Consider the following 26,200-nt stretch of genomic DNA (forward strand, 5'->3'; position numbering starts at 1 on the left):
TTTGGGTTTGTATTTGTAGATCTCGAGCATTGTGAGCTAGTAATGTTTTTTTGCCAACATATTAATGAATACAAGGAGCAGATAGAAGTACAGTATTAACATAAACAAATTTTATAAATACAGGTATTTTACTTCCATCTGACTTGTGATCTGACTTTTTTTTGTTGTCATTAACAAAAAGAGATAACAAGTAAGAAGTGGTTCTCCCAGTAGGTGCTGCATTACAGTCGTAGTTTTTGTTTGTGTTTGACAAACAAATTATATGAAGTCTTGTCTAGATGAAAGTAGTTAGTCACATTTAAATCAAGGTAACTCAGTTATTTTGGTACAGTGGTTCACTTTGAGGCAGGGTGCTGTGTTTGTGCTTTCCATGAAACATTGGCTCTGCTTTTTGACTTGATACCAGATATTCAGGTATATTTATACTTTTACAGCCAATGTTTTTGTTTATGAGCTTAATCTGCACACGCCACTTCTAACTTAATTGAATTCATTTAATTTTAGCAAGTAGGTAAATGTGAGTAGTTTAAGTGTGTAACTTCTATAGTACTGTATACATATGTCTATAGTAAAACCTAGATTGGTTCAATATACTTTATTGCTCATGTTGTTTGAAATAAAACACTCTAGGTGAATGTGTTCTGCGTGCTATTTCTTACTTTGTCGTATCTTACTTCTACTTTGTGCTTTTCAATTAACTTTCAACTACAGTATTACATGTAGTTTGTGAAAGGGCATCCCTAGTGGTTGGAAAGTAGGTGGCACCTTCCAAGTAGGGACCAGTGTGTGTGTGTGTGTGCAGGTGGAGGCAGACAACGACACAAGATGCTTTAGAGTAAAACGTAATTGTGCAAGTTTATTTTTAGCACACACTGGTGCGCTGTTCCAAAATAACCTGTTCTGACCTCCAAGGATGTCACTGCTTACACTTCATATCCATATAGTCACAATATAAAATCAGCTTAACTTTTAAGTTTTTTTTTTTTTTTTTTTTTCAGGTTCCTGATGTCATCAGCAGTATCCGGCAGGTGTCAAAAGCGGCCCTTAAAGAAAATACAAAGACAAAGCAGGAGGGCGAGGATGCCTTTTACAACTCTCAGAAATTTGAGATGCTGTACTGTGGGAAGGTGACCGTTGCCAACAAGAAGGCCCCCTCCACCCTAATCGATGAGTGCATTGAGAAGTTCAAACAGCACGAGGTGGACCGGCAGCGTTTGAAGCTGCTGAACGAGCAGCGGGGATCGGCAGACTCGCACGTAGAATTCACACTTGGGGACGGGGATCCCCTCACTGACCTCCTCAAGAGCACCTTTGAGACGTCCGCGGGTGGCGGCAGCGCCTCTGGCCTGAGGTCAGAGGGTGTCAATAGCGCCTCTGACCTGAGGTCAGAGGGTGGTGACGGCGCCTCTGGCCTGTTTTCAGTCAGCACCAGCCAGGCCAGTCTTTGGGGCTCTCGCAGTGCCTTGCCAGAGTGCATTCTGGAAGATTCAGACTTCGATGATCAGCAAGAGTTCCGCAGCAGGTGCAACAGCGTGGCAGCTGTAATGCAGAAGAAAGTGTCTGACAGCACTTCAAAGGGGCCAGTCCGCAGGCGGCACGCCAGCGCTCCAAGCCATGTGCAGCCCTCGGATGCAGAGAAGAACAGAACCATGCTCTTTCAGGTATGCATTCATTTCAAGCTTATTTATACAGGTGACCCTATCTCTTATGGAACTCTTCTTGGGCAGGAGCCTTGGGACTGCAAAGGCTCAATGCTGGTTCTGTAACAAGATGGCCTTACTGTATACCATAAGAAACAGATTAACTGTACATCTGTAGATTGCAGTAATAAAAGATATATATACTGTATAATGTGTATAATACAGTTCTCCCCCTTTATAATGGGAGCCATAGTTAAGAGACAGTGTTGTTTTTTTTAATGAGACCTACAAGTGTTAATGTAATGGCGTTATGGAGCAATTGCAGAGAAGCGTCATCTGTAATTGACAAACCCAGGACTGGAAGACCCCAAAAGCTGTCTAAAAAAGATGAGCAATACTTGAAGATAATATCCTTAAGGAATAGAAAGAAGACAAGCGTTGAATTGACAACAGAACTGGCAGAAGGCACAGATGTCGTCGTCCATCCATCACCAGTCCAAAGCTGCAACACATCCTTTAAGTCCTGATTTCAAGAGTGACCTTCGTACTGTTGATTTGAGGGACAACGACACCTGTGCCTTCTGCCAGTTCTGTTGTCAATTCAATTCTTGTCTTTCTATTCCATAAGGATATTCTCTTCAAGTAGTGCTCGTCCTTGTTAGACAGCTTTTTGGGTCTTCCAGTCCTGGGTTTGTCAATTCCAGATGATGTTTCTCTGTACTTGTTGATTATCCTTCGGATACCACACCTTGAAAATCGAGTGACGCTAGCTATTTCACTCAATTTTTCCTTCTTTATGCAAGTCAAGATTGTTATAATAGTAGAAAACACTAGTGGAGGCTTTGAGTAAATTGTTGATGCTCATAATGCATCAGAGTAGAAAAATGCAACATGTCTAAGACTTTTGCACAGCAGTGTGTATACTTCAATTAAACGCTTTATTTACAATATTTGCCAGCAGACCCGGCGTGTATTGGAGACAGGTGGTTATTTGAGACCCGGCAATTATTTGAAGTTTTACGATTATTATATATATATATATATATATATATATATATATATATATATATATATATATATATATATAACATTTACAAAGACTTTATCTTAAATTTGATCTAATTATATATAGTTTATTTTTTATATTTTTTATGTTATGGTATATATTAAAATTGACTGATTTAAAGTTATGTATAATATTTAGATAAAGTGCTGTATCCATATTTTGTAAGACAGTTTTATTCCAAAAGATTTTACTTCGAAAACAGGTTTCTTAGATATTGTTTTTTGGTGCTATGCAAAAATGAAATTGTCCAGGAATCTTAGTGAATCTGGCATTTTGATTGGCTAAGGGAAGCCTAATCATTTTTTATAATCCTATTCAATTGACACTGTCGATTCCCAGTTAAATAATATGCATTTCAGTTACAGTCCTGGTCAACGGTGATTCAGATCCATTTCCTTGTTTATGAGATGCGTTTTAGTGATCTCTGCTTAGTGGGCATTTGTCTGTATCTTGCGTCACCCCACAACTTTCATATGGACAGCTGAACTCAATTAAACTCTACTGCCATTCTACTGCACTTACAATGGCAGTGGCCGATTCTGTATCGGTGTATGCTGCAGATTCAATTATTAATCATTTGCATTGCAGATTTCAAAATGAATCTCCTTGTAGATTACAAACGAGTCAATCCCTCCACCTAATTAAGATACATCGTGTATGCCTGTACCTTGTAATCATTCCTGATCTGGATGTATGTGGTTTGCAGTGAAAAACTGGTATATTTGGGTAAATCTGTTAAGTTTTGGTGTCCTTGAATTACATTTTTTTTATTTTTTTTTTTATTATGCATGGTTTACAAAACTGCCGTAAGCGATGTCACAGGATAAGTTTTAAGCATCACAAGATTGAACAGACTTGTTTTCCTGCTTGATGACAAATGACAGATTTAACAAAACACTCATTGTTTTCCTTCATGAATAGGTTGGACGATTTGAAGTGAACCTCATTAGTCCAGACACCAAAACGGTTGTGCTTGAAAAGAATTTTAAAGATATTTCGTCATGTTCTCAGGTTGGTATCTTTTTATATTTATATATATTTATATATATATATATATATATATATATATATATATATATATATATATATATATATATATAAAAAACTAATTGTAAGTTGAGTTTAAAGGGTTCCAGAATTTGGGGTGGGGTTTCATTCTAGCATTTTAGGAATAGATTCACTGAGATTTCATACTAGTTTCCATGGATTCCCTTTGGATGTTTCAGTCAATGGCTTTGTTTGTAATGTCTCATAGGAGACCTGTTTTCATCTCTGAACTGCCTGCCCAGTCGTTCAATACATGTTGCTGGTCTCAACAGTACTGTTTGGTATATATTACTGAAAACTGATATTAAAAATATTAATGCACTGTAGCATTTCAGTTAATTCCCCTTTAATGTTCAACTATTTTGCAACTCTTATTTGGGTAAGACCCCCACAATTTGTTATTAGCTGCAAGTTCCTATCTGATCTGTGGAAGAAGTGGAAGCTGCTTGAAGTATGTAAGGGCCCCCATCCTTCCAGCAATGCTGTCCAATCTATCTAGTTATAAATGAAGGACATAATAAAAGAACAGACTTCTCCTCACCTGCAGTATCCTTTTCTTATGTTCTCTGCTGGTCAGTTAAATGCTTTTTAGGGTTTCAAGTTATACAATATATCATAAAGGAAAGTATCAAATTAAGTGCTATACACGTGTTGACAATATTCAGGATGCCAGTACTAGCATACCAAATGTGGAATACAGATAGTATATCCTGAAAATGACTAAAGTCTCATACAGTATGAAAACATCATCCCAAGTGAATGCACATCCTTGCACAACTTTCAGTACAATGAACAAGGAATAGATATTCGGCTGGTATGTGATAAAGGGTTACAGAACACTTGCAACATTCACAAGAAACCATACCTTTGCTGTACTTGTGTTGCCCGGATCTTAGCAACTATACAGACAGCATGGGCTACAGCACAGGTAAAGTAATACATTTCTTGTAAACAAAGTGTTCTGTAACTTTTTTATTTATTATTATTATTTGTTATTGTTAACCTTGCCTGTAATACAATTGACCACATCAACAGTAATTCAATTTACCTTACTTCAGTAATTGAGTTGACTTGTTTTGACTTATTTTATTTTATTTTTTTGTAAGGGAATACAACATATTGATCATTTTGGGTTCATCTGCCGGGAAGCTGTTGAATCTGGGCCATGCCAGTATGTGTGCTACGTGTTCCAGTGTGCAAGCGATGCTTTGGTTAGTATATTAGTACTTTTAAAAAGCTCTTTTTAAAATGTTAGAACAATGTTCATCACATTTGAAAAAAAGGAAATCTATATATTAAGTATACTTTTATTATACAAATACATTACAGATACTCTTTCTGTGCTTGATGTATTTTCCTCATTCAAATACATTTTACGTTTGTCCTTGTCTTCTCTGTTAGGTGGATGAAGTGATGCTGACTCTAAAACAAGCCTTTAGTACCGCTGCTGCTCTTCAGAACGCAAAGACTCAAATTAAACTGTGTGAGGCCTGCCCAATGCATGACTTACATAAACTCTGTGAGAGGATCGAAGGTACAGATTCAGTCTTTGTTTGCCAGTTTCAGCTTTCCTCAAATATGTGTAATGGGGTAATAGAATGGAAACATCAGTTACCACAGTAGACACTGCTTTACATAAATCTGTAGCTTTTTAAACCCCAAATTCGAACAGACCACCTGTGACAAATTCAATTGACTTTTTAGCCTGAAGGAGCGATTGAGATAAAAAAATAACGTGAAGCGTTGCACATGTAAAACAGTAACTACTTGGGTGATTTTAATTATTTAGAAAAAAACACATACGCACAAAAAAGCTTTTTGTTAAATTGTAAGTGTTAACTGCAATGCACATGTGAGACAGACATGAAGTTCTTCAGAAACTTTACATTTGTGAACCTGTACAACATTTATTGTATTGCATTACTAGGCATGATTCAAGCCTGCTATAAATTATTGTTTAATGCTATTCTCAATATTATGTATATTTTGTTTTAGAAATGATTACTTCTTTATATGAACAGTAAACCTCCACTTATATTTTTAAAACAAAGGACATATGAGGTATAATTTACTAGGGATGTGGGTTGGACTGTAAAAAAAAAAAAAGCGTGATATCCAGTCTAGGCTGCACCGTGGTTCATTTAGTGTCACCCTTTGAGAGTCGAAAATACCAGTACGGAATTATATATTATAGCTACTACCGAGGCTGGTTCAGAATGCAAAATGTGGCCTCCTGTAATTTCTCTCTCGGTATAATCTGCCTGTTGCTGTGGCAACGAGACGACGCTTGTGATGATGTCACTGATTTTACTGAAAACTATCGTCTAGCAGTATAATATATGCATAATTTCTATGTGTTAAAAAAAAAAAAAAAAAAAAAAAAAAAAAAAAAAAAAAAAAATCATGTAAATGGGAGTATTTCTCACACTCCAATCATTTTAAAACACCACACATGACTACTATGTGTAAAATAAGATGGACCAGTCCACTGTTTGGACTGGACCTCCTTAAGGTATACCAGACTGGTTTGCATCCTCAACAATTACCTCCTGCTAATTAATGTTGTGTTTAATTCTCCTAACATAGAGAATTAGAGCCTACACTAGATATTTTGTAACTTATTTTTCCCCCTTTTTTTCTTGTCTAGGGCTTTACCCACCTAGAGCTAAGCTTGTGATACAGAGACAGCTCTCCCTTTTGACTGACAATGAACAAGCTGACATTTTTGAACGTGCTCAGGTACTATTGCATGGATTGGATTCTGATTCATGTTATTGAACTGGAACCTACAAAGGGAACGTACACACATCGCAGCTCAATTGTCTTATTTCAGGAACCTCACTTAAACTCTCGCTCCCTCCGGTGTTCAGAACTATGTGGCATGTAAAATTCTACAGCCTCTGCTGCCAGCCTGTGTTGTTGGCCTTTATGTTGGTTTGCCGATCGGCACATGTTCTTTTAAAAGGAGCTACGAAAGCTTATCAAATAAGTATGCCAGCTTTACATATACCAAAGGTTGTATTCTAGTTAAAAATAAATAAATAAATTGTTTTACTTTTGACAAAAATGCCTGTTAACAGTATTGGTTAAACTCGTCTGGAACGCCGACAGAAAAATTGCATTGGGTTTACAAGTTTTGACATCTGTTGCATCTTCGCACTGCCTTACAGAAAATGAAGCCTGGCAGTGATCAAGAAGAGAATGAGCTGGTAATTCTCCATCTGCGGCAGATGTGTGAAGCCAAGCAGAAAACACACCTTCACATTGGAGAAGCTCCTGTGGTACTGTGCTGTTTACTGCATTTTCTTCTTCTGATTGATAGAGCAGAGCAAATCTCTATTGCCAATTAACTTTATTCTGTTTGAAATGATTAAGGTCATTATATTTCAAAGCCAACTACTGGAAACATGGAGAGATTTTAAAACACTGTAACACTATTGTACATTGCTGACTAAAGTATACTGTATTTAGTTGAAAGACAATTGGTAATGTTCTTGTAATAAGATTGGAACAGTTCTGCAGACACAACTGATAGGACACCTCTCATGTGTTTCCTCATTTGAATTAAAGCTGCAGTGTCTAAAGTAATTACTTACATTGTGTTTTTTGTACTTCCATAGTTTTAATATCTTATGCATAACTTCGACAAAACGCGCAGTTCCCAACTCGTGAAGCCTGCTTGCCATTAGGTCCCCCTTGTGAGCCAAACAAGAACATTTCTAATACTACTTGTTGCAATAGCATTTGAATGATATGCATGTACATATATGCATATATGGTTCAGTCTTTAATGCATACTGCAGTGCCATGTATAATGCTTTATCTCTATTCTCTGTAATCTTATTTGCAGAAAGAAACTGAACAGAGGTCCACAATGAAGTTAAAGGTGTATTTTCCTTATGTACCGTAAACTAGCATTTTCAAACACCAGGTGGTTCACCCTCCGTACCCTGTTGTGTTTTTTCACAGAATGCACAGAACAATCCGATTCCTGAACATCCAGCGAGCAGTGGCAAGTTTAAACTGGATATTCTGAAAAGTAAGGCCAAGAAGTCTTTGACAAGCTCCCTGGAAAACATCTTCTCCAGGGTAAGACAGACTGCTGTAGGATATAAACAAAAAGAAAAAAAAACACAATTTAATGTGTGTAAGGGCTGGCATTTTAGTGATATTGTGAATGATTCATTTGGGAAAATAATGAGAATTAAATAAATAAAAAAAGGTCAGCCCTGAAGCCTGCTTTCTACAATGATGCTATTGTTTTTTTTAAGAGAAGTTCTGACAGTATGTTCAGGAACCAAAAGGGGGGAAGAGTAATGTTACTTTAGAAATACAGAACTGTTTCCACATTGAGTCTTTATGGAAGCTAGACAGAAGCAGAAAACACCAGCTACAAATCAGACATGTAAGCTACAATACACGGTAACAATGTATTATGCTGTATTCCTATTCACTCTGATTCTGTATTATTGAGGGTGCTTATATCTGAATTATGCTTGGTACTTGGTTTAGAATTAGGAACAGTTAAATAATATATGTCAACTACTTTATCAGAAGTTTCTTGCTGTATTCAAATTGTTCAACATATTTTGTGAAAGTAAGATCCTGTCAATGCAGCAATTTCTCATAAAGCAGTGTGTCTGTTATAGAGCCAAAGCCGATTCATATTTGGCTCTGCTTTTACATTTTTCTGTTGTAACCTTACTTGTAACTTTCCAGTGTATACATGTAACATTTAATATGCCTAAAGGGAATGGTTACACCTGCTTCTAAACGCCCTGCTTGAAAGAGTAATTGCGTGTTTTAGAGAATTTAAACTTTTTTCAGGGCGGTGTTTTACAAATCTCAGGTCAAATTGAAACAGATACAGTCAATGACAGGAGTGTTATGAAAGATGTTATTGTTTCTGAAAATGGGAGAAGCTAGGACTTGTACACTGACGTTGGACTTTTTCCAAACAAAACATTCGCACACAAAAAAGGGGTATCTGCAGAATGTACAGAATCCATGCTTGAGAACATGAGTCAGTGGGTTTAACAAAAACAAAAGATCCACTCTTGGTAATTCTTACTATTTATTACACCCCACCTGTAATGTCTTTTCTGACAACAGGGATATAGTGGAGACACCTGTACATATGCATTTCACACTCAAGTTTTACATTAAGGTTAAGAGAACCACTCCTCCAATGGTGATGAGACTTGTTCAGGACAGTCTATAGCACAAGTTACTGAAAGTATGCCACACAATAAAACGACTTTACATATTTTTTTTTTACCACAAGTTATTGAGAGTTTCTGTATCTGGGATAAAATGATGAATCTGTAAGTCTGTCACACATTTTTACATACAGTGGATGTAGAGCAGGTCATGGAAAGCTGCTTTTTGTGATGCCGATACCCTGTGGCGGGGGACTTACGTTAGTAACATACATGTACTATTCAGCCAAATGAGGCACGAGTGAATGGCAGCCTGATCACAGAAAGGGTGATACTGTTTTTTATACATTTGTATGATACTTAGTCATTTTAGGGTGAGGCCTGTACTGTAATTCTAGACATCAACATAACTTGTTAACACTAGACGGACCGGAGAAATACTCATACCTAGAAGCCCCGCAGCAGTCTTTCTGACGGCTGTATTCAGAACACTGTAAATAGTATAACGAAAGGAGAAACAGTCGGATGTAATTTTTTTTTTTTTTTTATTGAGTATGGTACATAAACATCTGAACAACGAAGTGCATATATATATATATATATATATATATATATATATATAATATTACACACATGAACATTTATTTTACAAATCAAAACAAGAAAATGTTAATAAACATCTGAACAGACATCGGTTTACGACATACATATTTATAAAACTCAAACGATAGCAGTACATTTTTAACTTTTCAACAGCAATCGGATTGTTATCAGATATGCAAAAGCAAGTCTAATTTTTTTCTGTTTTTGACAAAATGGTATTCCTTTACCTTGAGTCTAAGGCACAATCAACACAGATAATGGGCTTCTCCACGCCGCCTGTCTGCACAGGGCACAGCTGCCCAAAGTTTTATTTTTATTACACTTGCCAACCTGGCATTGGCGTCTCTTGCGGCTCTCAGCGGGGTTGCCAGCTTCAGCTGTGGGTACACGCTTGGCAGTCTCCCTCTGTTCCAAATGCTTCTTGCAAAGTTCCTGTGCCAACTGTAAAATATATTCTCTCCTTGGTAAATTCTTCTCCGTGCATTCTTTGTAAAGTACCCAGGAGTTGATAGAGGCTGCTAGGTCCAATACATTGTAAAACACCTGAACAGACCACCGTCGGGAGCCAGCTTTCACGGAATACTTCCGAGGCATCTGATCCAAAACATCAACTCCATATTGTCTTGCGTTGTAAAACTCCATGGTCTCTGGTATTTATTTTCACTAGTCCTGATGCTAATTGACTGACCAAAACAGCACAGGTGGCAAGCAGGCACCAGCCTTTGAAATGGCTGATTGAAAAACAATAGACTGTCAGTCATTCACTCAGGCAGAGAGTAGAGACTAATCTAATTACAGCTAAACACATTGTGGACTGGTAAATAAAAATAATAAAGTAGAATACCGTTCTGTATAATCAAAATACAGTTGTTTTCTGTGTGGCCGTCAATGTGACTGCTCCCAGGGCTTTTAGGTGTAATGTAATATATCTCCTTTATTTCTGCACTCCTGCATTTCAAGTGAGAGTATTTAATGCATACGGACAGAAAGGTACATGAACACGCAGCCCCATATGTGTTACACTACTTGAGAATTACATTTTAAAACCAAAAACCATCAAAATGACTGCCGCAGGGCTTCTAGTGTTTAGTCATGCTGCCGAGATACAAATCAAGGCATTAACAAATACTAATAAATTAAACTCATGAGACCTAATCTGTTTCCTGCAGATGAATAATATAATGAAACCTGCCCCCTAGTTTCTGTTAATAATGCTATTTTAACAACTTCTGTTGTGATGCTCATGAGAAGAGACTTAATTATGCCAATCTGGTGGATAATTCTGCTTCTGAAGCATTGTGTGGAACTTCCCATATGGCTTATTTTTTTCTTCTTCATTGCAACACATTTTCTTACACATCTTTGTGGATCATTACCAGTCTCCCACAGCTACCAAGGAAAAAAGCATTCATATCTGACACAAACGCATTACAGTACATGACATGATTAATGACGTTTTTTGATAAAACTCTTCTCACAGTAATGTACTTTTTTTTTTTTAAACCAGAAAATATACATAAGTATACAATGTCTATAAAAGGGTAGAAATATGATTTCCATTTCATAGTTATGAAAGCGGGATCATCATTACACTTATTCCATGGGACCAGGCTTGTGCAAAACATTCAGGAATATACCAAACTGGCAATGTGTGTGTGCATGTTTTATCTGTAACAATTAAAAATGTGAAGACAGGGGTAGTCTTCTAATAGTGTAACTTTATTGGGGCATGGTTTTAAAAATCAATACTATGTCATTGTGATAATTCGCCAAGCTTTGTTTTGTGAATTATGTGAAGAATGTTCTTAACTGTGGTTTAGTCTAGCACCATTTTAATGAAAATGCACTGTAGAACTAATTTAAAATCTTTGAATAATACAAGCAATATTAAAATGCAATTGTTTCTTTTCACTTATTCAAACAGGGAGCCAACAAAATGCGAGGTCGTCTCGGAAGCATAGACAGCTTTGAACGATGCAATAGCCTACCATCTGACAAGGTGTGTAACAATAATGTAATACTTTCTTATTAGCTTATGATATCACAATGCCGTTGGTGTTATTAATGTTAGTTAATATTATGGAACATATTTACAGTATATTTCAGGATTATCGGTTAACAATATTGTGAAGGTGTCTACCAGTATATATGGTATTGCAAACCACTTACCTGCATTAGATCACATTTTGCTTGGACATTTGTTTTAAGGAGTTATGCCACATTCTGTGAATGACCCCATGGTTTCTACCTGATTTGAATGCAATATCTTCTGGTTTTGATTAAATACAATCTGTTTTATATTGGTAGTTTAAACCCTTGCCAGGGTGTGTGGATATTTACAGTATGTTGCTGACAAAGCTTGTTTAAAGGTATTGTGGTCATTACATGCCTAAGTAGTATTGACAGTAAAGTAATCCCCTACACCATTTTGATATTGTTGTTTGCATAGATTAAATCATATAAATGAAAACAAAAAACTGTGTGGACAATGACAGTTATTGTTGGGTAACCTGTTTCTGTTGATCTCCAGAGCTCTTCCAAGCCTGACAGGCACACAGCCAATTTGAACTTTTCACCTATTGCTTACAGACTGTTTTGTTCTGTGAATTTTACGGTCATGAGGTAGAATAGCTCTGCGTTTTTGGGCTTGGAAACTTGGGACTTGTGTAGTGGTTAGGGTAGTGTAGTTACTGTATCTCCTGTAGTAGTGAAAGACCGTGAACGTGAGATATGACTCTCACAAGGTCAGCTAACATGAACATGAACCAGGAACAAGCAGACGGGCAGCTCTTGTGGGGATTAACCTACTCCAGCCCCATCTCCCCCAGAGTGTGAGTTGGTGAAAAAGGTGAATAAATAATATAAATGCATTGACGTTAAATACTGCATTGATCAACAATGCAGTCACCCTTACCCTTAAATATTTTCTGCTGACAAAACATGTTTTCCAGGATATTTTGAAGAGTGCAGGATGTGTGCTGCTGATATGTAAAGGAAACACAGATTCAGCTGTCTAGAAGCCCCCCCCCCCCGAACATGCGCAGACCACTAAAAAGGAATTTTGCTACATCGGCAAAATCAATTCCAACTGTGAATTTACGGTAGCATGTACTCGTAGTGCTGTGAGTAACAGGATGCGATGAGCCAAGCACAACATTAGCATACAATAGCTCCTCAATAGATCCAGAGGGTTTTATGTTCTTTTTTTCTGTCCGTGTCCTGAGTTTAGGAAGCTACTCATAGCTGCTCTGTGGTTTCTTGTGCAGGACGGTTCTCCGTGTGACTCTCCTCCCCCCACTCCACCTGCCTCTCCCGTGTCTTCGCTGGGGCAACCCTTCTCGGAGGAAGACCCAGACTCTCCACAGTTCCGGAGGCGTGCTCACACCTTCAGTCACCCACCTTCACTCAAGAAAAAGATCTCCTTCACAGACTCCAAGTCTCACAACACCAAATCTCCAGTATTCAGACAACTTTCCGTGGCTCCTGAACTTTTGCAGAGCAGGTGGGTTCCAAGTCCCATCGCCTATCACTCAGGCATTAAGAGTAACAACTTTCTTTTTTTCAGGCACATCTGACAACCTCTGGCCTTGTGACAGTTAGTTATTTTATGTTGTGTTTTTCTGCATTCTTATATGGATTATCATTGTAGTGTTTCACTGTTTGAGAAGCAAAATAAGCATCCATTTTGGGACAAAGTAGGAGCACTGCAACGGAGTTACTGTACGAGAACCAGTCCCCTTATTTTAATAAGGATATTCAAATTAAAAGTACAAAAAAATATATATGTGTTTGTGTGTATATATATATATATATATATATATATATATATATATATATATATATATATATATATAATTTATTTATTTATACACTAATTCAACACAAAATAGGAACCGAAGAGTTTACTATGCCTAAATCAAAGTTTAAAAAGTCTATAGTTCATAAAAACAAAGGGCCTTGAGCAACTGAGATTGTTTGTTTGTTTGTTTGTTTGTTTGTTTAAACCAAATGTAAATAAAAGAGAATATGGCAGCAGTGTGGAGTAGTGGTTAGGGCTCTGGGCTCTGGACTCTTGACCGGAGGGTCGTGGGTTCAATCCCCGGTGGGGACACTGCTGTTGTACCCTTGAGCAAGGTACTTTACCTAGATTGCTCCAGTTAAAACCCAACTGTATGAATGGGTAATTGTATGTAAAAATAATGTGATATCTTGTAACAATTGTAAGTCGCCCTGGATAAGGGCGTCAGCTAAGAAATAAATAATAATAATAATATGATTTGGTGAGGTACTAACTGCAACTAGTAAGTACTGATTCACATTAATACTGGTAGATGCTCCCTTTTTTGGAATGCTTTCCTTTAGCTGTAATACATTATGCCATCAGTGACAGCATCACTAACTGCCTGCAACATGCTCAGTTAATTTTTTTTTTTTTAATTTTTTTTTATTTTGATTTTCAAAGAAGCTTGGTAGGGAAATGTAACACCTATGCTACACTACACTCGCATGGTAATACTATTAATATATATAAGCCACAGAACTCTATGACTTCTCTGTTCATATAGGCTGATGCAGTGTACACATAGATATAAATAGAATGTATGAGTCGGTGAGTACAGCATTCTTTTTTACAAAGCAGAAAACTGAAATGCCTGTATAGTTTCTACATTTATATACATAAATATATTTAGCCAAAACTTGTTTGTAAAAACACTAATAACAGTAAAAGCAATTTATTTTATTGCTCCCAAAGCCAGTTTTTCAAAGTGTCATTTTAGTTGGGTGGTTTGTTAGAACTCGTACAGGCACTTACTGATCAAAAATAACATTACTAAATATTAAACATTCACGATGTTTGTCATTTTAAACCATTCCGTGGAGTTTGTTTTTGCTTTTTGTTTCTTAATCCTGATATGCAGTCTTGTTTTTATTTACGTTGGTCTAATCTTTTAATTTTTTTGGCATGTGTAATGCGATTTGTTTTTGTCGGCCTCAGCCCCGTTGACATTTCAAGACGCACTTGCAGTGTATCTGAGAGCGAAACCTCCTCCTTCAGCCTCCCCTCCTCCTTCTCCGCTCCCTCTTTCCTGAAAAACTTTTACCAAGGCTCTGGCTGGCAAGCCACGCAGGCCGACACTGGGACCCCCACGAGGTGAGAGGGCTGCCCCAGCCTTGCCCCAGCTCCGCCCCTTTAACAATCTCTGGGCTTATGGGCTATTGCATCAAGCGGGCTCATTCGTTCAGTGTCTGTCTGTACTTAAATGGCAGTCTTAATTCTCCTAACTCACCGTAAAACACGCTTTCATAGTGGAAAAGGTCCTTTCTGGTTAGCTGTCTACTCAAATTCGCCTTTATTTCTGAGGATATTGTTACTATAACTGTCTCTCACCTTGTAAGTTTTTCTTAAATTCTACTGCTCTTATAATGAATGGGTGATGTGGGATTGAATTAGCTGTAAAGATCCTCACTTCTTCAGCATGTTCTTACATGCTACTGTATTTCAAGTTGCATTAGGGTGTGTTGCTCTGAAAATATAATTTCCAGTCTTGTTTATGGATTTTCCACTATGAAAAAGAAATGCTTTGTTCAGTGTAACTGTTGCTAAAATAATGTGTGACTCAACTGTGGACTAACTTGAGCATTTGAACCCCCACCTTCCTCATACTCTGTTTAAGTCCTCAAGGGATTCCTAAAGGTCTAGGTCTATCTAGGCTAAAGGGTAAATACATGGGAGGAGATTCACGTGTACTTATTTTACTGCTTGTACATGTGTACACACTATAAGAGCTGTATAAGAAAGTTAATGTTAAAATGTATTTAAAATAAAACAATAACTTGCATATCCTGAGTTTTAAAAGTGTAAGAAAACCCCTTGGTTTATTTTTTCTGAAGCAAGTCATGATTGTATTGTACATTTAAAGCACTAACAAACTGTGATAGGCCAAAACAGTCAGGCAACAAGACATACTAATAACACAGTGTAACACTTTTTTTTTTTTTTTTTGTTCCTGGGTAGTAAGTGTTATTTCCTAATTGCTTATGCCTCAAAAGTATAGAAAATGGCTATTATTCCCCACAAACTTTGCTTTTGTGACCAGGACAGTGATATTTTGAAATTTACCTATTTTCCAGAACATTCCAGATAGATTCAGTGCTGAGTAAACTTGGAGTAACTTCTAGAACTTTCCAGTAATATAAATAGTAGTATAAATACAGGGGCCTTAAGCCCACCAGTTCAGTTTAGTTACAGCTGCCTAAGTGGATACATATCTGCATTTTTCTGAGATGGCATCAAGGTCATAGGAGACTTCAAAATGGTGGCATTCCTGATGGGTCTCCAAGGCGGTTTTACCAAGTTTCCCTGCTATCTTTGCCTTTGGGACAGCAGGGACACCAAGGCACACTACCACAGGCGGGACTGGCCACAGCGGACCGAGTTCTCTGTGGGGAGGAACAACGTCAAGTGGGAGCCACTGGTGGACCCCCGGAAGGTGCTGATGCCACCACTGCACATCAAATTGGGCCTTATGAAACAATTTGTCAGAGCTCTAGATAAGGAGTCGGCAGCCTTCAAGTACCTTCAAGACTTCTTCTCTAAGCTGTCTGAGGCAAAGGTCAAAGCCGGTGTCTTCGTCGGACCACAGATAAAGAAGATCCTGGAGTGCAATGAATTCCCCAAGAAACTCACTAGTAAGGAGAAAGAGGCTTGAAACAGCTTTGTCACAGTGGTTCGGGGCTTCCTGGGCAATCACAAGGCCGAAAACTATGTGGAGCTGGTTGAGACTCTGGTGAAGAACTACGGCACAATGGGCTGTAGGATGTCCCTCAAAGTCCATATCCTTGATGCTCATCTTGATAAATTCAAGGAGAACATGGGAGCGTACTCGGAGGAGCAAGGCGAGCGCTTCCACCAGGATATACTGGACTTTGAACGCCGCTACCAAGGACAGTATAACAAGAACATGATGGGAGACTACATTTGGGGGCTGATTCGTGAAAGTGATTTACAGTATAATCGTAAATCTCGAAAAACTACTCGCTTCTAAATCTTTTGTAGTCATTTTTGTATTACTTTAGTATAAATACATGTTAATTTGGATTCATATGATGTTTTTTTCTGACTTTATGTGAGCGAAAAGACACAAATTCACCCGTTTTCTCATTGGAAATAGGTCAGTTTCAAAATATCACTGTCCTGGTCACAAAAGCAAAGTTTGTGGGGAATAATAGCCATTTTCTATACATAAGCAATTAGGAAATAACACTTACTACCCAGGAACAAAAATTATGTTACATAGTGTAATCCCCAGCCAATCGGAAAGCTCTGTTCATCCAAGACATTTTAATAATAAAGGCAACTTCCTTTTTTGAAGTCTGTTAATGCTGGGCTATATTAACAGAAACACATTGAAAGCGTGTTTCATGTAAAGAAGACTACAAATGAAACTGCAAATAAGTCTTACCCACACATCTTTCTCATCATAAGCTGTACAGAGCTGTTTGTGCATGATGTCACATTGATTAGGAAAGAGCAAACGAGTATTGGATATTAGCACTAGCTGTAACAAAACAAGATAAACATTCCTACGGTTTCATGTCGGAGCACATATTTTCAGGAACTTCCCACCTGGGGCAGTTAAGATAATTTCAGTCTCGGTTGGGCAGTCACTGCCTGCAGCACTAGAGTGAGGGTACCCTTTACAAATAAAACAAGATCTTGGCAGTTTATTGTGTTCATAAAACTGTTTGAAGAAACTGGGGGAAAAAAGCTGGTCTGGGAATGCCAAGATCTGCCAGAACTGTTTGGCAGATCTTGTAAGGAAGCTCGCAAGGTTAACTGCAGCATAACCTGTTTTTTGACGGGGGAAAAAAAAAAAATTATATATATATATATATATATATATATATATATAATTTTTTTTTTAAAGAAGAATCGAGAATTTGTAGTGCCTCATAACAGCAGTGTCACTTGATCTCTTCAGGACTGAGAGAGACTGGAGGGGTGGTGTTTCAAAGAACTACTAGCACTAAGGACACAATTCATGGATTGTGAGTGAGGAGAGCCCTTTCCCATGCAAGCTTCCATGAATAGTCTGAACTGCAGAGTCTATGGGGAATTCAGCTCTGCCAAGAAGTAGAAGAGGGAGACAGCAATATAAAGAACATTTTTAGAATATGATATTGAAGTTGGAACATAGCTATGGACCACTCTGCACTGCTTTGATTATTTGTCTAAGTGAAGGGGACTACAGTAGGTCATCTGTTTCACTGGCCGACCAGAAAACCCATTGCAGGTGATGACTGATAACCAGCAGTTCATATTGGATCTCCACAGCTATCATATATTGTTTATTGACAGAACCTGTTGAAGACAGCTTCTTCAGGTTGAATGAAGGCTTCTGTCCAAAGAGGTCAAAAATGTTTGTTACAAAGTTTCCAGAGCGCTTTTAGACACGTTCCAAGAAAAGGTAAATACACCCCCAGTGTGATAAGTTTCTCATTTGTTTATATTTTGAAAAGGTAAATTTGAATAAGCTTTAGGATGCAGTACAATCTTAAATATGCTTTACACACCTTGTACTGTAGCAATACTTACCCTTTTCATTTGAAATGCTATTACTAATGTTTGAACTACTAACGGTACTTCTTTTCACAGCTCTTTCTCCAATGTCTGTTTTGTTTTACATGTGTGTGAATAATTCTGTTTGCAATCTTTCAGGATCTATTGTCGTTGTCAGCTCCCATTTGCTTGTTGCTTTTATCCCCCCCTGTTGTCTTTATTCTATGTTAATATATTTCACTCCACTCAGTTTATTAGCTGGCCTAGAAAAAGACCTGTAGAGACCTGCATCCAAAAAAAAAAAAAAAAAAAAACCAGTGTAGCACACATTGGTATTCAAAGTGCAGAGATAATCATGCATAATAAAGCATTTACAAAATGGGTGTCTTTTGCCCCTAGCAAAGTACTCATCATAGTGTTCGGGGGGGGGGGGGGGGGGGGTCATACAGTCAGGGAAGCGTAGGTTCACCTCTTCACTGGGGATTCTGGAGGGAGCGTTGCATTGGCTCTGGTGCGTCCGCGGGTTAGGGAGGGAAAACTGGCAGGGACTGTTTCCCCTCATCGTGCAATAGCGTACCCTACCAGCCAGGCACCTAGTGAACTGAGGCGGACACCTGCAGGGCTGGCCTTTGTCCTCCAGAGGCCAGTAGCTCACGGACATCTGCTCTCGAGCTCCTGCGTGTAAAACAGGAAACTGGCTTAGTCTTGGGATTGGGGGATCTCCACTGAACCAGTTCTCCTGAGCTGTGTGGGGAATTGCTGCAGTGAGGGAACATAATTGGCCACTCTAAACCTGGGGGGAAATTAGGGGTAAAATAATTTAGCACTAATAATAATAGTAATTCTTTTGAGCACATTGCGAGACCCCTATTAACATTAGCAGTGAATTAATATGAATTTCAACATATAAAATTATAGCTCTTGGAATAACAAATAGAAGTAGAGTAGATAATGTGCCGGAGCAGAGGACACTAAAATATCCTTTCTTTGACCCGACTTTAATGGCCAGTGTGAGAATCTTGGCTACATGTTTAGAGTAAACCACTTTGATGGAGTATCTGGTAGTCTTTTTTTCTGTGCCCTGACTGTTGTGCTTCATCTGCAGTAATGGTGAAGGGAGGAAAAGGACCTTCTCTGGCTGCAGTAGTGACTCTCTGAACATCGGGGGTGCCCCTCTGACTCCTCGACGAGTCTCCTGGCGCCAGAAGATATTCCTGAGGGTTGCTTCGCCCATGAACAAATCTCCTGCTGCCATGCATCGGAAAGGTTATTGTCACCTTCTTGCAACCCATTCAAACAGCAGGGCATACGTATTATATACAAGTTATATATTTAATCTGTAATTATCACGGGTCGTCCCCAGTAACCGGTTGTGCTACCTCTTAAAGCCCTAAAGGACAGAATGTTAATAAATAAATTAATTTCGTAAACCTTGGGGCTTGGTTGTTTACTCAGATATACAGTAATCCTGTTTTTTGAAAGGTTAGAATTCCACATTTTTGTTGCAAAATAAGAAACAAACAACTTGAGTGCGTGAATTTATTACTTTTTTGTTCTTGCGTTGTAAAATGAACAGGTGTTGTAAAAAGACGACACAGCGGTTGCTTACAAAGGCTGCTTTTATTGTGATAGCTTGTGAGGTGTAGTGCAGAGCCTGCCCTCCTATTTCTTGTTGAAAGAGAACCAGTGTGCTCAACAGAACTATTTTCAGCCTGAGCCTTTAGAAAGTTTTGAAAATAATTTAAAATAAAAACCACTTGCTGTATGTTAAACCTGTAATGGACATTGTATCGTCAAAGCTTTTTTTCCTAGTGAGAAATGCACACTGTTTTTTTTAAAAAAATTTTGTTTAGGTTAACAATGAGCACTTGCATGCACCTTTATGGTTTGTTCCTAGTTCTGTAACATCTAATCTAGCACTGGGGTAAATGCTTTGTGGATATGACCCATAGCGTATTAAGCGGCTGCCTTTCAGACCAGCTGGACGTCAATGAGCTCCTGCCCCTGTCTCCGCTGGCCCCTGCTCTGGAGGAGGACCCACTCGTCTCCTTATTGCAGCCGGACAGTGTTTGTGATGGGGAGAGGAGGAAGCGCGTCCCCGAAGAGCTGCACACTCTGTGGAGGAAAGCCATACACCAGCAGATTCTGCTGCTTCGAATGGAGAAAGAGAACCAGAGGCTCGAAGGTCAGTTAATCACTCCTGCTTCAACCAAAAACATTGAACCTGACATTCAGGTGAAGCTGAGTGCATGTATGAGGTAATATGAAATACAAAAAAAACTAGAACTATGACACCACAATGCCCATTGCAATGAATAGGAGGTCAATTCTTTCCATCATATAATACAGTCCAGACCATCCGTTTTGTGGTTTTTCTATCAGTGTAGCTTATCTGGCATCCACTGAATACTTTATCTTTTTTTTTTTTTAATTTGGAATTGGCAATTATTTTTTCTCATTTTCTCCCCAATTTGGAAAGCCCAATTATTTTTTATTTCAACCTGGCTCACCGCTGCCAACCACGCGCTGACTCGGGAGAGACTAAGACGGACACATGCGTCCTCCGAAACATGTGCCGTCAGCCGTCCGTTTCTTTTCACTCTGCAGGCCCGCCATGCAGCTACCTCAGAGCTACAGCATCGGTGGACCACGCAGCTCTGGGCAACTTACAGGCAGGCCTGCAGGCGCCCGGCCAGTCTACAGGGGTCGCTGGTGCACGGTGAGCCAAGGACACCCTGGCCGACCTAGGCCCTCCTCACCCGGGCCGCGCTCGGCCAGTAGTGCGCCACCCCCTGGGAACTCCAGTCTTACTCGGCAGTGGAATAGCCTGGACTCAAACTGCCTTTACTGGATGCGGGAGCCCCCTGCCTCTCCTTTTTTACATTTATTAAAACACATGCCCCTTCTGTCCCATGTCTTAAGTGCCTATGACACCTTACCCTAGCTAACAATAATTAAAACAAATCTAGGGCATGCATGGGTTTCTGTTTAATTGTTACCTGGAGAGACGTACTTGAAAACAGTAAATGATTCCCTACCGCTTGGTTTCTGTAAGGGAAGGGTAAACCTTCTGCCCTATTGCTGTGCTATTTTCCACTGTAGGCATGTTTACTCATACCATTGTAAGTGTAGGAGATGGGCAATAAGCACTCATTGGACAGTCAGATCCAGGAACCCCTACAGTTCTAGTCTTTAAACATTCTTTGTCTGCTGTTGAGTTGATCCTGTATTTGGATTAGAAGGCATGTGACCACCTGAGGTTGAGGGAATGTGTTGTGCTGTCATTGCAGTGTTTAGTACTGGACAATGTCTGATTATAGCAGTGAAGAGGTAATGAAGGACTAAAGCTGGGCACATATATTACTCAGTTCTCTGAAACATATATAGTTAACACTGAATTTATTGTTTGTAATTAGGATTGGGAATCAGGAGAGCTATCAGAGTGTTTCAGATTGTTTTTCAGCCTATGAGTTGCTGTGTGACCTTGGAGCAAGTCATTTAAACTCTTCTGTCTACCCAGCTGTAAAACTGGGTCCTATAATGACTCCATCAGATGTGAGTGGTTGCATCTCTTGTAGGATATCCTGAATACAAAGTAAAACTTCTCAAGTCCAATATTAGCATTTAGCTATACATATTTGACATTGTTTATACAGTTTACACCTGCTTTGCTCACCAGCCCTGTCTATCCACTAGTGCCAGAATGTACACTATAGCAGAATTCAGACATTTACGTATCAGAACCAGTACAGTATGATAAATTCAGTATGGACATCTAACATATTGAGCTCACAAATCCAACTTTAACCCTATATTGCATGCATTAAAAAACATGACATAAAAAGCAAATGTTAGGCATACAACTTGCATTGACACATTATTCCAATTTGTCAGTTTTTCAATAAAGGGTTCAGTGAAAACAAGAATTTCAGTAAAGGGTTACACTGGGTGTTAATCCTTGCAATATGGCACGGTACAAAAACAGTACTGTACATGGCATTTAAAAAAACAAAGAAATACTGTATGGAGGCTAGACTACAGGCCAAACATCCCTCGTCCCTGTCTCACAGTGAAGTGGTTAGAGAGAGCCCCCTTGTGGCAACATTTATATCTATTTATATATTGATCTTTCCAAATGTTCATGAATCTTGATGTTTGTTGATGTGAATGTTTCTTGACATGTATTTGTTTAATGTTGTTTTCTGTGGCTGAGGAGAAGTAACAGCCAATGTTCACATTTTGTAGAAGGTAAGCTGGGAGACTTGATGGGTTTCTGAACATTAATGGAGGAATTTAGATGCAAGTGATATTTTGGCCATATTTAAATGAAGAAAATAAAGTAGTGACATTCTGTTGTCAGTTGTTGTGTGATTTTTCTTTTTTTTAATTTTTTTTTTTTTTTTTTCTTTTAGGGTGAACTCTGGTCATTAAAGATTGAATTAGATATTAACTTTGTGACCCAGTTTAGAAGAAGCGCCAGCAAGCTTCCTTAACCCTCAGCACTGTAGCAGTGGTTCCCGGTTTGTCATACAGCTTTAAATGACTTTCCACTGACCATTGTCAAATGGTTAAAACTGCCTGAGCACTCCATGTCAAGTGCCATGATTCAGTTAGTAATGTTCCACTATTACATTTCTGTAGACCAGTTCACTGTCTTCTAAGCTGGCATGTTGCTTGTTGCAGTACAGTACAGAAACTGGGTTTCTCTTATTAAAGGTTTCTATTCTTCTTCACAGCAAGCAAGGATGAGCTTCAAACACGAAAAATGAAACTGGATTATCAAGAGGTGGGAGAATGTCCAAAGGAAGTTTTAGCAATGTGGGACAAAAAGCTAACCATTCCAGGACGAGTGAAGGCTAAATGTGACATGGAGGAGATCCAGTGTGCCCTCAGTCAGGGTGAGCACAGTGCTGTCTTTACCATTTCCAAACACAAGGGTTCAATATGTTTATAAACTACATTATTTTAAGCGTTTAGAATGTAACAGTGCTGTGATAGCTGGGTTTAAATTTAAAATAGTAATGTATATGAATGTATTACTTTGAATGTTTCACAACTAACTCCAAAATGTGTTAGTGGTCACAGACAGCCAACTGTAGAGTTGAGTAGACAGAAGTGCTTGCATTTAAGTGTGGTGAACACCCAAAAAGAGTATAAAACGTAGTGGTTTTAACTGAAGAAACTGCACAGAAGCAGCATGGAGGTATGTGAGCAGCTCATACATTAGGATTCAAAACATTGTGTGAGCCCACATTGGGTGTTAACAAAAGACTCCCTCCTACAGTACACTTCTCTTTATATACAGACGTGTGTTTATGATAAATATATTCAGCTATTTATATATGAATAGCTGTTTGCTATGCTCGCTACAATAACTCAGCTCAGCTCCAGGCCAGCGTGTGTATTATTCAGCTTGGGGAATCTGTTTATATTTCTGTTTTGTTTTTTTTGCTCTCGTGATGTCCTTCATTATTTTGCTCTAGGTGTACCAAAGAATCGCAGAGGGGATATCTGGCAGTTCCTGGCTGTCCAGTATCGCCTGAGACACCGTCTGTCATGTAAACAGCAACCTCTGGACATATCCTACAAAGAACTTTTAAAGCAGCTTACCACACAGCAGCACGCCATCCTGGTAGATCTTGGTAAGCTCTGGGTGTTATTTACTTGGCCACTAGGTGGCATGCATAATTATAAAACTAAACAGCAGGAATGAGGAAACACAAATCATTGGGTAGCTTCAAAACGCAATTGGTCACTCCATTTTTAGCATTTCTTTTTTTATGATTCCAAGAAGTCTAAGTCAAGGGTGTGCGTCTGTGCTTGTGTTGAGTAATGGAATACTCCTAAAGCCATCTTAATAAACTCTGAGGCTAACACTCACTGTAACCCTGCCAGTGAACAGTAAACAATATAAAATCAGTAATAGCCTCTTTGCTCTGATATAATTCAGTGCTGAAAATAAAAAATACAAATAAAATGTTTCTGCTAGTTTTGAATACTATTAAAGCCATGCCTGGCTTGATTTGAACCTCCCAAAAATATAAATCAGCAGTGTAAAAAAAATAATTTAAATTGATTTTCATATACAGCACAAACAATAACAGTTTAAAAAGCTGCTGTTGTAGTAAGCTACCCTCACTGTGTACCTATTCATCTCAGTTGAAGGCAGAAGAATATATTTCTAACATTCAGTATGTTGATATCGATGTCAAGCCAGTTGATACAGCGACAGGACGGTGCAGGCCCTTCCTAGCTCTTCCTGCTTTCACCTAGAATAACTGGCAGCAAGCAGCAAAGGAAATGGTATTGTACCCCACGTTAGGACTTGGCAGATACACCCCGTTTCACAGTATTGAACAGGCTGGAGGCTAAAACAAATTATTTGGTGTTGCTGCCTCCTGTGTTGCATATTCCTCCTTGGTCATAAATCAATTTTTGACAAGTTATTTTCGTTTAACTGTAATAGAACCAGTCTGTGGTGGTTCTGAAATGTCTGATAACTGATGATGTAGATCCGGAGCAGTTGTTACGACTCGTAACGGTTTTGTTGATGTTTTGAGGCGTCTAGCGGTTCTGAGGGTTTTCTTGATCCTTAGTGACCATGTAAAAACATGTAAACAGTCCAGTATATGGGGTTTATTAGGTGTCTGCATTTTAGAAGAATGCATAACTGCATATAAAACGTGCAGTAGCTACAGTGGATGTTTTACGGGTTTCCAGATAGAGTAGGATTGCAACCACAGGAGGTCCCAAAAAAAAAAAAAGAAAAAAAGAAAAAGGGAACAGTTGGATAGGCAGACAAATCACACCAGTGGAATCGGGGATAATAATAGCAATCCCCATTGCACAGATGCTGTGCTGCAGGTCACCGTCTGATTGCAGTCACTGACAATTTCAGCTCCTTTTCTTTGGTTCTCAGGGCGGACTTTCCCCACTCACCAGTACTTCTCTGCACAGCTGGGGGCTGGCCAACTCTCCCTCTTCAATCTGCTGAAAGCCTATTCTCTATTGGACAAGGAGGTGGGCTACTGTCAAGGGATCAGCTTCGTGGCGGGAGTCCTGCTTCTGCATATGAGCGAGGAGCAGGCTTTCCAAATGCTCAAATTCATGATGTACGATCTGGGCGTCCGTAAACAGTATAGACCAGACATGATTTCCCTCCAGGTAGGAATACAAACCTGTCCATTCAGGACTGTTGTAGGTTTTTATTGTGTGGTCAAACATTCACTTCAATGTGCTGGGATGCCAATTCATTCCATCTCCCCTTCTGATTACAGATTCAGATGTACCAGCTATCAAGACTCCTCCATGACTACCACAGGGATCTCTACAATCACTTGGAGGAGAATGAAATCAGCCCGAGCCTGTATGCTGCCCCCTGGTTTCTCACTCTCCTTGCCTCCCAGTTTCCACTCAGCTTTGTGGCCAGAGTGTTTGGTAAGTATTCACAATTCCAGAAAAAGCTGGATAACCCCTACATGCTAAATATGTTGGCAGCCATGTTGAGGTCATGTGACTTGAAGTTTCTGCTGTATACAGGCAGTACACTTTTATCATCTCAGTATTTAGCTGTATTCTTTGATTTTCTTGCTTAAGTTCCATTACAGGAGTTGTCCAATAAAAAATAACCCTTTCACTGCCACATTGTTTTGTATCAAAGATACCAAATTTAGTAATTTGGTAAAGGTACAGACTAAACACTTTGACAGTGTCTTTATAGTTGGTAAAAAGCTGACATTTCTAGTTATGACAATTCACATTTTGAGTTATGAAGTCAATTTCTCATATTAATAGGTTTTGCTTCACACACACCACTACAGAAAATACCTAAACATATGGCAGTTGTAGGAAGGTTATAACAGACTACAGGATTTTGAAGGATTCACAAAGGCAAAGACAAGTTTTCTGAGAGAAATAAACATGGTAACATAATCTGTGTATTGCTGACCCCAGTCCATGGCAACGCAAAGATAACAGGATCCAGACCACATTTACTGCAATTTTTTTCTCCTAAGAAGTAGAACATTACAGTACTACTTTATTTTTGCACTTTTTAAAAATAAAGTGATCATAAATTGTTTTATTCTTTTGACGTAGGGAGAACATTGGGTCCCTATATAATGTG

General features: G+C 38.8%; 1 protein-coding gene across 3 annotated transcripts in view; it reads left to right on the forward strand.

Moving 5' to 3' along the window:
- The window catches only part of LOC117406908 (TBC1 domain family member 4-like), a 48,349-nt gene that overhangs the window by 15,707 nt on the left and 6,442 nt on the right, over positions 1-26,200 (forward strand). The window contains exons 2-17 of one of the 3 annotated variants that reach the window (XM_034011298.3): positions 999-1,661; positions 3,628-3,717; positions 4,860-4,964; positions 5,155-5,287; positions 6,401-6,492; positions 6,924-7,034; positions 7,723-7,842; positions 11,440-11,514; positions 12,782-13,017; positions 14,512-14,667; positions 19,181-19,341; positions 20,051-20,260; positions 22,812-22,973; positions 23,559-23,717; positions 24,995-25,239; positions 25,353-25,512. In XM_034011298.3, coding sequence (XP_033867189.3) covers positions 999-1,661; positions 3,628-3,717; positions 4,860-4,964; positions 5,155-5,287; positions 6,401-6,492; positions 6,924-7,034; positions 7,723-7,842; positions 11,440-11,514; positions 12,782-13,017; positions 14,512-14,667; positions 19,181-19,341; positions 20,051-20,260; positions 22,812-22,973; positions 23,559-23,717; positions 24,995-25,239; positions 25,353-25,512 — 2,878 coding nt within the window. Of the gene's footprint in view, positions 1-998; positions 1,662-3,627; positions 3,718-4,859; positions 4,965-5,154; positions 5,288-6,400; positions 6,493-6,923; positions 7,035-7,722; positions 7,843-11,439; positions 11,515-12,781; positions 13,018-14,511; positions 14,668-17,495; positions 17,984-19,180; positions 19,342-20,050; positions 20,261-22,811; positions 22,974-23,558; positions 23,718-24,994; positions 25,240-25,352; positions 25,513-26,200 lie in introns of those variants that run through there. The other 2 variants (XM_034011299.3, XM_034922433.2) reach the window with 2 other exon arrangements.

The sequence above is a fragment of the Acipenser ruthenus genome, chromosome 8 (genome assembly GCF_902713425.1).
Source record: "Acipenser ruthenus chromosome 8, fAciRut3.2 maternal haplotype, whole genome shotgun sequence".
Taxonomy (NCBI): Eukaryota; Metazoa; Chordata; class Actinopteri; order Acipenseriformes; family Acipenseridae; genus Acipenser; species Acipenser ruthenus.